This window comes from Ochotona princeps, chromosome 5, assembly GCF_030435755.1.
Source record: "Ochotona princeps isolate mOchPri1 chromosome 5, mOchPri1.hap1, whole genome shotgun sequence".
Classification (NCBI taxonomy): domain Eukaryota; kingdom Metazoa; phylum Chordata; class Mammalia; order Lagomorpha; family Ochotonidae; genus Ochotona; species Ochotona princeps.
Window position 1 is genome coordinate 9,276,008 of NC_080836.1, and position 12,375 is coordinate 9,288,382.

General features: G+C 47.2%; 1 protein-coding gene across 1 annotated transcript in view; it reads left to right on the plus strand.

Moving 5' to 3' along the window:
- UGGT1 (UDP-glucose glycoprotein glucosyltransferase 1) overlaps positions 1-10,123 on the plus strand; it is an 89,285-nt gene extending 79,162 nt beyond the window's left edge. Inside the window, exons 35-41 of the mRNA XM_058664368.1 lie at positions 1,074-1,158; positions 2,061-2,243; positions 3,088-3,248; positions 5,339-5,453; positions 6,892-7,008; positions 7,438-7,603; positions 9,950-10,123. Coding sequence (XP_058520351.1) covers positions 1,074-1,158; positions 2,061-2,243; positions 3,088-3,248; positions 5,339-5,453; positions 6,892-7,008; positions 7,438-7,603; positions 9,950-9,975 — 853 coding nt within the window. The 3' untranslated portion in view covers positions 9,976-10,123. The remainder of the gene's footprint in view (positions 1-1,073; positions 1,159-2,060; positions 2,244-3,087; positions 3,249-5,338; positions 5,454-6,891; positions 7,009-7,437; positions 7,604-9,949) is intronic.
- Positions 10,124-12,375: the final 2,252 nt, after the last annotated feature.

The window sequence follows — 12,375 nt, forward strand, 5'->3', positions numbered from 1 at the left end:
CCCATATGGGTGCCAGTTCAAGTCCTGCCTGGTCTATAGAAGATGGTGTATGTACTTGGAGCCCTGCCATGTGGGAGACCCTGAAGATGGCCCAGGCTCCTGGTTTCGGCTTAGCCCAGTCCTGTGCCCATTTGGAGATTAAACCAGCAGCTGTAAGATTCTGTCTCTCCCCTCTTCTCTCTGTAATTCTACCTTTCAAATTAAATAAATAATTTTTTTTAAGGTTTATTTATTTTTATTGGGAAGTCAGATATATATAGAGAGAAGGAGAGACAGGAAGATCTTCCATCCAGTGATTCACTCCCCAAGTGACTGCAACGGCCAGAACTGCACTGATCCAAATCTGGGAGTCAGGAACCTCCTCCAGATCTGCACGTGGGTGCAGGGTCCCAAGACTTTGAGCCGTCCTCAACTGCTTTCCCAGGATACAAGCAGGGAGCTGGATGGGAAGCGGGGCCTGATGGGATTAGAACCGGTGCCCATATGGGATCCCGGGGCATTCAAGGCGAGCACTTTTGCTGCTAGGCTACCACGCCGGGCCCAATAAATCTTGTTCTAAAAAAAAAAATCTTTGGTTGTCTGGTGCGATAACTCCGTGGCTAAATAAATCCTCACATTGCAAGTGCCAGGATCTGATATGGATGCCCATTTGTGTCCCATGTGCTCCGCTTCCCTTCCAGCTGCCTGCCTGGGGAAACAGTAGAGGATGGCCCAAAGCCGCAGGACCCGGGGAAAGCTCAGCTCTGGCCATTATGGCCATTTGGGAAACCTTTCTCTCTTCTCTGTAAATCTAATCTGCCTTTCCAATAAAAATAAAAAAAAAATCTTTGGGGGAAAAAAAAGCAGATTTCACAACAGAATTATAACCTTTGCCTCTCTCAGATATGTATTTATGGGTGATAAAGGCCCCTTCTCTCCCATCCATTAACAACTGATTAAACAGAAAAAGGGCGCCTGCCTAACCGAGCCATCCTTTAATTAGCCTTGAACATTCTGCTTGTTGTGTTGACTGTATTCACTGTTGAGAATAATGCCCAGGAGGATTTTGTTATTATCTGCTTTTCATTTGGCAGCATAATGATGCTGTCCGTGCTGAAGAACACCAAGACTCCTGTGAAGTTCTGGTTCTTGAAGAATTATTTGTCGCCTACGTTCAAGGTTGGTTTCTCAGGGAACGCAATGGCATTAAGGAGATGTTTTTTTGTATAACGGATACTAGAAATACTCTAATGGATACATAGTTACTTGCTGCTTTCTGTTTGTTAAGTTACCTTAATTTTATTGCCTGTATCTGTGTTGGTTATGCTTCCAGTTTGTCTGTTTTACGATAACAGTCATTGTAAAACCAAACCAAAATTACTGACCTGCTTGAAGCTTGGAAAGGGTGAACAGAGATCATCTGTATTGTTTTTTGTTTGTTTTTGAAGCAAACCTTTGATGGAGTAATGTTCCCTTTATTTGGAAAACTCAGTGCCAGTTTTCGTTGAGGAGAATGACTGGTTTTATCATGAACCACTAACTCCTGACGATAAAGTGATGATTGATTCCATGCAAAAACAAGAATGATAGCCTTGGAGAGATTTTTGCTTCATTTACGTCAGCCATAATTTGTCATCTACAGTGATTTACGTGCATTCTCCGCCCCCCCATAACATTTAGTAAACAACTTTTAATGTATTCATTAACAAATCTCCTAGGTGACTGATTTATTGCTGGTTCTCTGAAGGTGCTTGCATTTAGAATCTGAAAGACATGCTCATTAATGGCAGCAGATTTGTGTAGAACTTTGACTTTGCCATGTTGTTTCCTGGACTGACCCTAGCCTTGAGGACATCTCATAATCAAACTAAAAAATGGTTAAATGGACTTGGAAGTGACATACAGAGAGCTGTAAATCTAAAAGCTTTTGCTTAGAAAGACTTGTATCATTTCGTGTGCCAGTTCTTGCAGTGACTGCATTTTACGTGGGTCTTAATTGTGGTGATTGCCTTAGATTATGATGCCAGGTTTCTTAATGAGAACAGATCACTGTTGGTTTTGTTCCCCATATCTCAAAATAGGAGTTTATCCCTTACATGGCACGCAAGTACAATTTCCAGTATGAACTTGTGCAGTACAAATGGCCCAGGTGGCTTCACCAGCAGACGGAGAAGCAGCGCATCATCTGGGGTTACAAGATCCTGTTCCTGGATGTGCTTTTCCCACTCGTGGTCGACAAATTCCTGTTTGTGGATGCTGATCAGGTAAGCTGTGAAACGGACCAGATTTTCCTAGTTGTAATAAAGGTAGCAGCTTTCCCGTTCTTTTTTTTTTTAGAAGGCATTTTTTCCATTTGTGGAAATGACCTGTTTGAAAATATAGGCACCAGCATAGTCGCAGGGCAGGTTAAGCTGTCACCCACAGCATCGGCATCCCATTTCAGAAGCACCATCAGAGTCCTGGCTGCTCTGCTTCTGATCTTCTGCTCATGTTCCTGTGAAGGCAGCAGAAGATGGCCCCTGTATCCGGGCTCCTGCCACCATGTGGGAGACACAGAGTTCCTGCATCCTGGCTTCGGGCTGGCTCCAGCCCTGGTTATTGCAGCCGCTTAGAGAGTGACTCAACAGATTTTTTTCACTCTGCCTTTCAAAGTAAGTTTTTTTGTAAAAACATATGGAAAAGCATCACCCAAGATAGGATCACTTTAATTTTGTATTACGTATTTGTCATTTTCCTTATCGTAACAAAATTATCATAGCATTATATACTCAACCAGGAAACATCCTTTTCTTATTCCGGTACGTCTACATCTAATCTTGGTTGAGTACATAGCCACGGTTTCACCTGTTCACTTCCATGATCCACCTCTGCGACCCTGTGACAGGAGTACTGCCATTATTTCCATTTGCAAGCAAGGAAATTGAGCCTCCTACTAGGCTAGGTTTTATTTGTTAGTTGGCACAGTCGGCTATTAAGTGGGGGGGATCCAGGCTGGGACTGGCTTTCTTTCCCACCGGGCTGCCCCTTTGTGCTGCCTGAAGGGAGCTGCTGCCCTGGAGCTCTCTGCATGGCCTCCGTACAAATGGCTTGTGCTGTTCTTTCCTGCAGATTGTACGGACAGATCTGAAGGAGTTGAGGGATTTCAATTTGGATGGTGCCCCTTACGGCTACACTCCTTTCTGTGATAGTCGAAGAGAAATGGATGGCTACAGGTTCTGGAAGTCGGGGTATTGGGCCAGTCATTTAGCTGGGCGAAAATACCACATCAGGTACTGAGAAAGGGGTATGCCCAATGATGCTGTGTTGTCTAAATTTGAGAAGTTTACACTGTGAATAAGTAATACATTATGTTAGTCAAAAGTAAAAATTATATTTTAAAAAGTTAAGTATGGGTTTCGGGGTAGGCATTTGGCCCCACTGTTAAGATACCTATATCCCATCCCAAATATAATATACAGGGGAAAATATGATTCTAGTCCTACCTCTCTTCTACTCAGTACACACCCCTGCATCAGGTATATTCTGTGGTTTATTCACAGTCTGTCCTTGCGTAAGCAGCTATGAATGCGTGTTCTTTTTTGCTCAGAATGTATCATGCTATTTATATTGGTTTGCTATAATTTTTACTTAGTGTCTAAATACACGGAATATCAATATATGGGGAAGGACTTGCGTTGCTTTTTACAATTATTTATAATGATTTGTAATATGTTATCTATCAAATACACAGTGGTAGTTATACGCAGTTGAAGTGTATTTTTGGGTCTGTTCCTGGAAGTGAAACTCAGGTCCTATAGTGGATGTGTTTGTTATGTTTCTCTGGGAAGGCATGCTCTGAATGATTTGAAAGTAAGGAGACTGGTGGAATGCAGTAGGGCACTAGGAAGTGTTCATGGAAGCTTGGGACTGAAACTATGAGTTCATGGGGCCGACCTGGTGGCATAGCTAGTTAAACCAGCGTCTGTCACACTGGCATCCCATATGGTTGCCGGTCCAAAACCCATCTGCTCCATTTCCTATCCAGCTCCCTGCTAATGTGTGTGGAAAAAGCAGCAGAAGATGTTGCAAGTGCTTGGGTCCCTGCATCTATGTGGGAGACCTTCAAGAAGCTCCTGGCTCTTGGCTTCAGGCTGGCATAGCCCCAGCCATGATGGCCATTTGGGGAGTAAACCAGCAGATGGAAAATCTATCTTTCCCTCTCCGTAACTTTGCCTTTCAAGTAATAAAATACAAGTTGATTTTTATGCCTTTCTTTGAAATTTATGCCTAAGTTGCTTTTTTTTTCTTCATAATACATATTTTTCATGTATGTTATAGAGCATTATTTTTGACACCAGAATAAACTTTTTTTTTGTCATAAACATTTATTTTTTTATTGAAAAGTCAGATTTACAGAGAAGGCGAGACAGAGAGAAAGATCCTCCATCTGCTGGTTTACTTCCCAAAGTGGCCGAAACAGCCGGAGCTGAGCCGATCCAAAGCCCGGTCTCCCACGTGGGTGCAGAGTCCCAAGGCTTTGGACCATCCTCTAGTGCCTTCCCAGGTACAAGCGGGAAGCTCGAAGGGAAGTGGAACAGCTGGGACACAAACCATTACCCATAGGGGATCTGGAAACATTCAAGGCAAGGACTTCAGCCACTAGGCTACCACACTGGACCTTCATATTTTCTTTAAAAAAAAAAAAAGGTTGTTACTGTTTTTGAGGAGAGAGATACTGAGTATTCCATCTATTGTTCAGTCTTCAAATGCCCACGGTGACCCAAAGTCGGGGCCCAAGTCAACAACTAGGAATGTAACCCACGTCTCCCAGGTGGGTAGGGGGAGCCCAGCCTCTTGCTGCATCACCTGCTGCCTTCCAGTGTCCACCATGTTGGGGAGTGGAATCGGGGTGAGGCCTGGGGACTCCAGTGTGGGCGACGGAATCTGACCTGCTGGGCCAAATCTGCCGCAGACCTTTTGAAGCAGCTTCCTACAAGCAGAAGTGCTGGGGTCTGGTGACTTCAGTGGCACATTTATATTCCCAGGTCAAAAAGAATTGTGCACGCTGGGTTTTTCTACCACAACTCTGAATAATAGTTATTTTTTTTGTGTGGCCGAATCCACTGCATTTTCCTCTGGAGGACAGTTCAATAAGGAGCAGTGACAAATGTTAGCTTCTGGTGGCAGAGTATGGATTTTGCAGTAACCTCTTAAACACCTCTGAAGTCCTGCATGGCCGATAACTGCTGTGGGGCTACGTCTTAACTTCTCCAAGACAAGCCAGAGCACTTGGCAGGTGGCCTGTTGCGTGCTTTAGTGGAGTTAACTTTTTCTGCCATAATCCATGACTGCTTACAACAAATGTGTCTTCCCCATTCAGCGCACTGTATGTCGTGGACCTGAAGAAGTTTAGGAAAATAGCTGCTGGTGACAGACTCAGGGGACAGTACCAAGGGCTCAGCCAGGATCCCAACAGCCTTTCAAATCTTGATCAAGTAAGTAGCCATTCTTCATGGTTAGCACCTGGCAGCAACAAAGACACAATGTTGTGTCAGAAAATGAAACACGGTAGTCTCAGGAAGTCTTGTTTCTTCATGGAAACGGGTGTGTGTGTGCCAGTGTAAGAGACCTTTTTTAAAAAAAAGATTTATTTATTTTATTTGAAAGGCAACGTTGCAGAGAGAAGGAGAGACAGAGATCTTCATTCGCTGTACAATTTGTAGATACCGCTCACTCAGACTAAAGAAATTCCTCTTATTCCCAGTTTGCCTCTTTGTTTAAAATTATCTGGGGGCCAGCATTGTGGCACTGTGGGGTAGGCCTCTGCCTGCAAAAAACAGCAACATCCCATATCCGAGTGCCGATTTGTGTCCTGACTCTTACTTCCCGTTCAGTTTCCTGCAAACACACCTAGAAAGGCAACAGTTGACGTGCCCAGTGCTTGGTCACCTGCCGCCCATGTTGGAGACATTGGTGGGGCTCCTGGCTCCTGATTGCAGCCTGGCCTAGCTCTCGCTGTTGCAGCTACCTGAGAAGGAAACTAGTGGATAGGAGACACCTCTCTCTGTCTCTCCCTGTTATCTTGCATTTCAAATAAGTAAGTCTTTAAAAGTAAAATCGGAAACTGCCATTGTGCTGTAACAGATTAAGCCGCCGTTCGCAGCACTGGCATCCTGTATGGGCACCAGCTCGAATCCCTGCTGCTCTGCTTGGGTCATGCTTAGCAATGTGTTGTTATACTTTTTATTTTCTTCTGCTTTTTATTTTCTTCTTCTGCTTCTTTTTTTTTTTTTTTTTTTTTTTTTTTGGTCTGCTTCTTTTACTTTCTGGAGAGTTGTTAGAAGTCTTTTTTCATCTTATGAAATCTGTCTCGTGTACTTCTGTCAAATTTTTCCTTACATCTTTTGTGACTGTATCTATGTCTGCAAATTGTGGAGTTATGTACACTTAGCACATGTTGTTCTTGTATTGTGTCTCATGGTATTTTTCTGCTCGATTTTTTTTCCTGTTCTGGACTCTGACATGTACTTGATGGAGCATTAATGCCACTACGCGGCCTGATTTTTCATAGAATGCATTTCCATGAACTGTTTTTGAAGATCCTTGTGTTCAGTTGTCTCAGCAGTCAAAAGGAATATTTTTCTTATAATTGCTCTGACAGATGTTTGAGTGCAGCTATTTCTGCACTTCACACAGATGTTTTTCTGTTGCTTATTATGGTCCAGTGTTTTGTCTGAATTTTGAGGTTTCAGACAACTCTGTACATGAATTTTCTCACTTCTCTTAGCTTTTGGTGAGGGCCGTTTTGGGGCTGAACACTTGCGGTGGGCTGTGATTTGCCAGGAGCAGCTAACATCACCAGTTTACTGTACTGTTCTTTAAAACATCTCCCAGAACATTAGATCCTCATGTTTCATTTCCTTGACCAAACAGGATTTGCCGAACAACATGATCCATCAGGTGCCAATTAAATCACTTCCTCAAGAATGGCTTTGGTGTGAAACGTGGTGTGATGACGCCTCTAAGAAAAAGGCAAAAACAATTGATTTGGTAAGTGACCCATGTCGCTCCTCCGCATAGCTAGCTGCATAGATTGAGAGTGACCCACAGCCATCTCGTTTACCTCACCCATCTCAGGGACTGGTCCATGGGCTGTGGAGCATCTTCCAGTAATTCTGAACTGTCTTTTATGCCTGCAGCGGGGAGCCCAGTGCCGCAGGGCCTGATGGGACTGTTCCCACTGCCTCCAGTCGGCCTCGTTCCCCCCCCCCCCCCGCTGTGTAGCTTCCCCCCCCCCCGTATGAGGGCTTGTCTTCCCCACCGTCCTGCTGCTCCTGCTCGCCCATCACTTGCTCCCTCGTCGTTGTCCTTTCTATGCAGTTAGGGCTGGCTTCCCAAGGACTAGGAACACCTTTGAACTCCATGTAGCATGCCCTTGCTTCCGTCCCGCTGAGGTGTATGTTCCTCTGCTTGTCCCAGTGCAACAATCCCATGACCAAGGAGCCCAAGCTGCAAGCAGCTGTGCGGATCGTCCCCGAGTGGCAGGACTACGATCAGGAAATCAAGCAGCTGCAGGTGCGCTTCCAGGAGGAGAAGGAGGCAGGAACCCTGTACCAGGAAGAGACGCCCGAGCAGCCCCAAGAAGGTAGGCGCACCTCCCTGACCCGCGGGGAGCTTTTGTTCACGGTCACGGGTTCTATTTGTGGCCCAAGCAGCAGAATAATGAGCAGAGACACAGGAGGCTAAAGCTCCCTCTAGAAGCTGACCTTGCCGGTCTGCGCCAGTATCAGCTTCTTCCCCTGCTGTGCTGGGAGGGGGAAGGAGCACCTTAATTGTAGTGGCTGTTACTTATGGTTCACAGGTTTTCAGGTTTGTCAGTAAACTGGGGAGCAGGTGTGCTGAGACCACGACAAAGTCTGCATTGGCTGGGGAGAGTCCTTTCCCCAACACACACTGGGATGGGCGTGAAGTGTGTTGCATTTAAGCTAAGGACAGAAAAGACCTAAGTCTTTCTGGTCTGTTCCTACTGTGTATAGCTCACAGTAGTGGCCACTCGAAAACGTTAGTAGCCTACGAACAGACTTTTTACTAACAAGCTGTGCTCTGGATTTTGAGCCTTGTTGTCCTTGAAACTCTTTCCAAAAACATTAAGACAACACATGGATCTTAATACCAGATTAAATATCTCAGCTAGGAAGGTCTATGGTCACCATAAAAATGAATTCAAATTCATTGAAATCTAAAGCGTTCCTTAAATAGGGGAGCAGAGTGTGGCCACCTGGCTCAGTAAGAGGAAAGCATAAATAACAAGTCAGTCCTCCAAGGCAGCAGTCAGTCACAGTCTGGTGTGTGGCTCTGCCCTACAGGGAAAAGCAGACATGTCGGCGATGCCATTTTGGGGGAGAAGGTGATGTAGCTGTTCTCATGGCATCATGCCAACACTGCTTAGGAGCAGCACATCTGGGGCTGGTGTTGGCACAGTGGTTTACATTGCCGCTTGGCAGTACTGGCAGCTCTTATGGGCTCCTGTGTGAGTCCTGGCTGCTCCACTTCTGATCCGGCTCCCTGCGGATGTCGCTGGGAAGGCAGTGGAGGATGACCCCAGTGCTGGGGCCCCTGCACACACCTGGGAATCCTAGATGGCGTTCCTGGCTCCTGAGTGACCAGAGGATGGGCAGTCTCTGTCCCACTCTGTAACTCTTTAAAATAAATAATCTATTCAATAATTAGCAAGTTAAATTTAAATAAATTATTAATTTGAACAATTGAGTTTTTAAATGATTTAGCATGTCTGCCCAGAAGAGTCTTTAAAATGTTTATAACCTCAGAAGTTCCTCTCTACAGATTTATCCTAAAAAAAAAAAAAATGTGCGCTTGATAAAGAGTTACATACATGCAGTTTGTTTTACTATTTTATATATATATATATATGTCAGAAGCATTGAAAGCCATTTAAACACCCAGGGATGAGCTACCCTGAGACCAAGAAGATGGTTTGTCGGCTGGGATGTGAGGAACAGACTCCCGACTGGAGACACACACGTGGTCACTCCAGGGGATGTTGCTCCCATGAAAGCAGCCAGGTGGGGGTGCAGATTGCAGGATGTTTCAGTATCTTGAAACAGAAAGCCGTCTCCTCCATTTAGGTTTTTGCGTTTAAAATATAAGAGCAGCTAGTGTGTCCAGGGTAGCAGTAAGGAGGCTGGTCAGGACGCCTGCATCTTGTCAGATTGCAGTCCCCTGCAGTCCTCTGCTCCTGATCCCAACTTCTCGCCTAAGTACAGCCCGCAGGCACAGCTGTGGTGGCTTGCACAGCTGTGGCGGCTTGCACGTAGGTGGGCTGGCCCCCTTGGGGAGACCTGCATTGTGTTCCCAGCTCCCAGCCCGGCCTAGCCCCATCCCAGCTGCTAAGGGCATTTTTAATGGAGCATACAGAGGATAGGTTTCTAATCCCTGCTACTCTCTGTTCAATTGACTAATTCATTAGTTTTTGAAATAAAATTCTAAGCCTGAAAACACCAAACCAAAAAAAACCACTAGTTTTTCAAGATGTATTATTTTCAATAGAAAGGCAGATTTACAGGGAGGAAAGACAGAAAGAAACATCTTCCATCAACTGGTTCACCCCCCAAGTGCTCGTAATGGCTGTAGCTGAGCTGAGCTGAAGCCAGGAACTTCTGGGTCTCCCGTGTGGCTACAGGGTCCCAAGGCTTTGGCTTGTCCTGCGCTGGTTTTCCAGGCCATAGGCAGGGAGCTGGATGTGAAGTGGAGCAGCCAGGACACAAACTGGTGCCCATATGGGGTCCCAATGGATACGAGAGGAGGGTTTAGCCACTGAGCCATTTTGCACTGGGCTCAAACCAAACATTTTTAAAAGGCTGAAATGGGAATGGGGGTACAGAGAGTGGGCTGGCGCCATGGAAGTGTGGGCACCCAGGGCTGTGGTGCCCGGGTAACCTGTTTTCTTGCCCACGGTTCTCTTTTCCCATAGGACTTCAGAATCATGAAGAATTATGATGTCTGGAGGACGATAGGAAACGACGCCCTTTGAAAGACAGTTTTTATACTAAATGCTAGTTTTCTGATCTGTCTATACAACTGCTGATGAACTGGCGGCGCGGCCACGCCACCCCTTTTGATTCTGAACATTTGATTTTGACTTCTGCACACCAGTGGGCACCGGCTCTCTGGGGGTAAGCTCTGCCTGATTTGTACCTCAGAGGAAGGCGAGTGGCTGCTCTTCGGGGGCTCTGTCCAGAGCCGCCTTCTTGTCGGAAGAGGCAACACAGCCGCAGCCCAGAAGAGTCCTGCGGTGCCCACACCTGTGGGCATGCAGACCAGCCCGAGTCGTCACGTTCTTCCTTACCTCAGTTTACCCACAACCTGAGCTGCACTGCCCAGGCATCCGCCCCCCACTTGGTGTCAGGCCAGCAGCAGCTTCGTCCAAGGCCTGCGTGCCAGCATGCCCCCTGCCATGCACCTCCCACACATTAGGATTATTGATTGTTTCATCAGAATCAACAATCATGTGTCTTCAGGGTTGGCTCGGTGCAGTTGCTAAGCAAATGAATTCTGGGATAGGATGGGGTGGGGTGGGGTGTGGTAGGAGGGCTCTGGAGGTCCGGGGGTGGGCAAGACAGACCAGAGGTGGGCTGTTCTCTCAGCCATCACTGCTAGATGGTAATCAGAAGTGAAGAGCGATTGGCATTCACCTAGTGTAGTGGGCATTCTAGGGGACTGTTTTGTAAACAGTTTTGGTGTTTGTGGAAGTCTGCCTTTTTTTCTTCTCACTTACTGGCTGCAGTCATACTGTGAGCCACAAGGGTGGGGTGTGGTGGCGTGGAGGGAGGCGGAGGCTCGGCAGCTCGCCCTCTCCCTGCCTGCCTTTCTCAGACCCAGGGCTGGCCGGCTGGTCAGTCAGCGCGGACTTTTCTCCACGGAGGGCGGGCTCCCACATCCCAGCCCCGGAGGGAATCTTGACTGGAGCTCAGTGTTCTCCCTGGCTCCTCTGTCCTGGCTCTGTGGATTACTTCCAGCTTGCAGACATTGCCCACCCTGGTTTTGACGTCCCACGGCCGCACTCTGGAGTTCTGCCAGGCCATGTTTCCAGGGGTGGCGGAGGCCCCATTGCCCTGGCTTCGTCCCTGCCCAGGCTGCTAGGCTGCAGCAGCACAAGCACCGATGGGCACTGCACTCACCTCTCAGTGCCCAGAGGCCAGTGGCTTGATTTGTTTTAATATTTTACCTGCATTTTAAAAATGCAAGCAGTGGGTGCAGATAGCTAGCTAGCTAAGTCCTCACCCTTCTAAGCCAGTTACTAAACTGGTGTGCAGTCTTTTTTAAATAAATCAGAATCTCATCACTAATACCAAGTAATTTATTTTCCCCATATTCAAATGCGGAAGTTTGTTTAGGAGCCTCCCCAGAAGGTCTGGAGGAGCACTTAGTTTTCCCAAGTCCATTAAAAACCCAAAGCTCAGAAGAGGATCAGGCACGTGGTTTGGTCCTTCCCACTCTCCCTGCCCACCTCCCTGTGGCTGCTGGGCACAAAGGCTGTGGCACTGCGTCCCCCGTCTGCCTGCCCCACACCAATAAGAGTAGCTAAGGGTGATGGGATTGACCGAATAAAATATATTTGTTCCAACTTGACCTATGCGTTTCATCAAGTCTCAGAGAGAAGGCCGCGGCCACTGTCCCAGGATATCATCTAGTGGTTAAACAGGAACTCTCAAGCTACTGGGGTGTGCTTTCAAAACGCTGGCTTTGTTGGGGTGTGGGACCGACCCTTCTCTGTTTCCCCAAGTCTGTCTTGTTCTTTGTAAGGAAGGTGCAGAATCAGTCACGTCCCTTGTCTAGGATGTGTGTCCTGGCCACTCCTTGCCGTGTCCATCACCAGCCTCAGCGGGTGTTACAGCACTCAGCTGGGTTCTGAAGTGATCCAGGCTTCCTGTGTCTGTCGTGTCTTGCTTCATGTGAGTAATGACCTTTCAGCTAACCTTGTGCCCTTGGAAATGGTGCTGTGCTCCCATCCAGTCTTGATTAGCTCTGTGTGTGTGTGTGTGTGTGTGTGTGTGTGTGTACACGCACACGTGCTGGATCCTTGTACCCTGAAAGAGATGGCCTATCGCTTTTCTGTAGGGTTAGAAAAGTTGTGAGCTGTTGGAGTGGCGCATGTCTGCACGGTATCACGGAAGGCCCGTGTGCCGTGTGAATGTTACGTGGGAGAGCAGAGATGAGTCATGTCTGTTGAATCCCTCCCCCCCATGCGGAGCTTCGCTTCCTCGGGTCTCCTCCGTCCTCTCGTGTTCCTGCCTCTGAGCAGCTCAGACCTGCTGGCAGGGACTGGATCCTCAACTCTAGAAGGCCTGAGAGCTGGGGCTCGTCCCACAGGTGTGGGGGACTGGCCACGAAGCACTA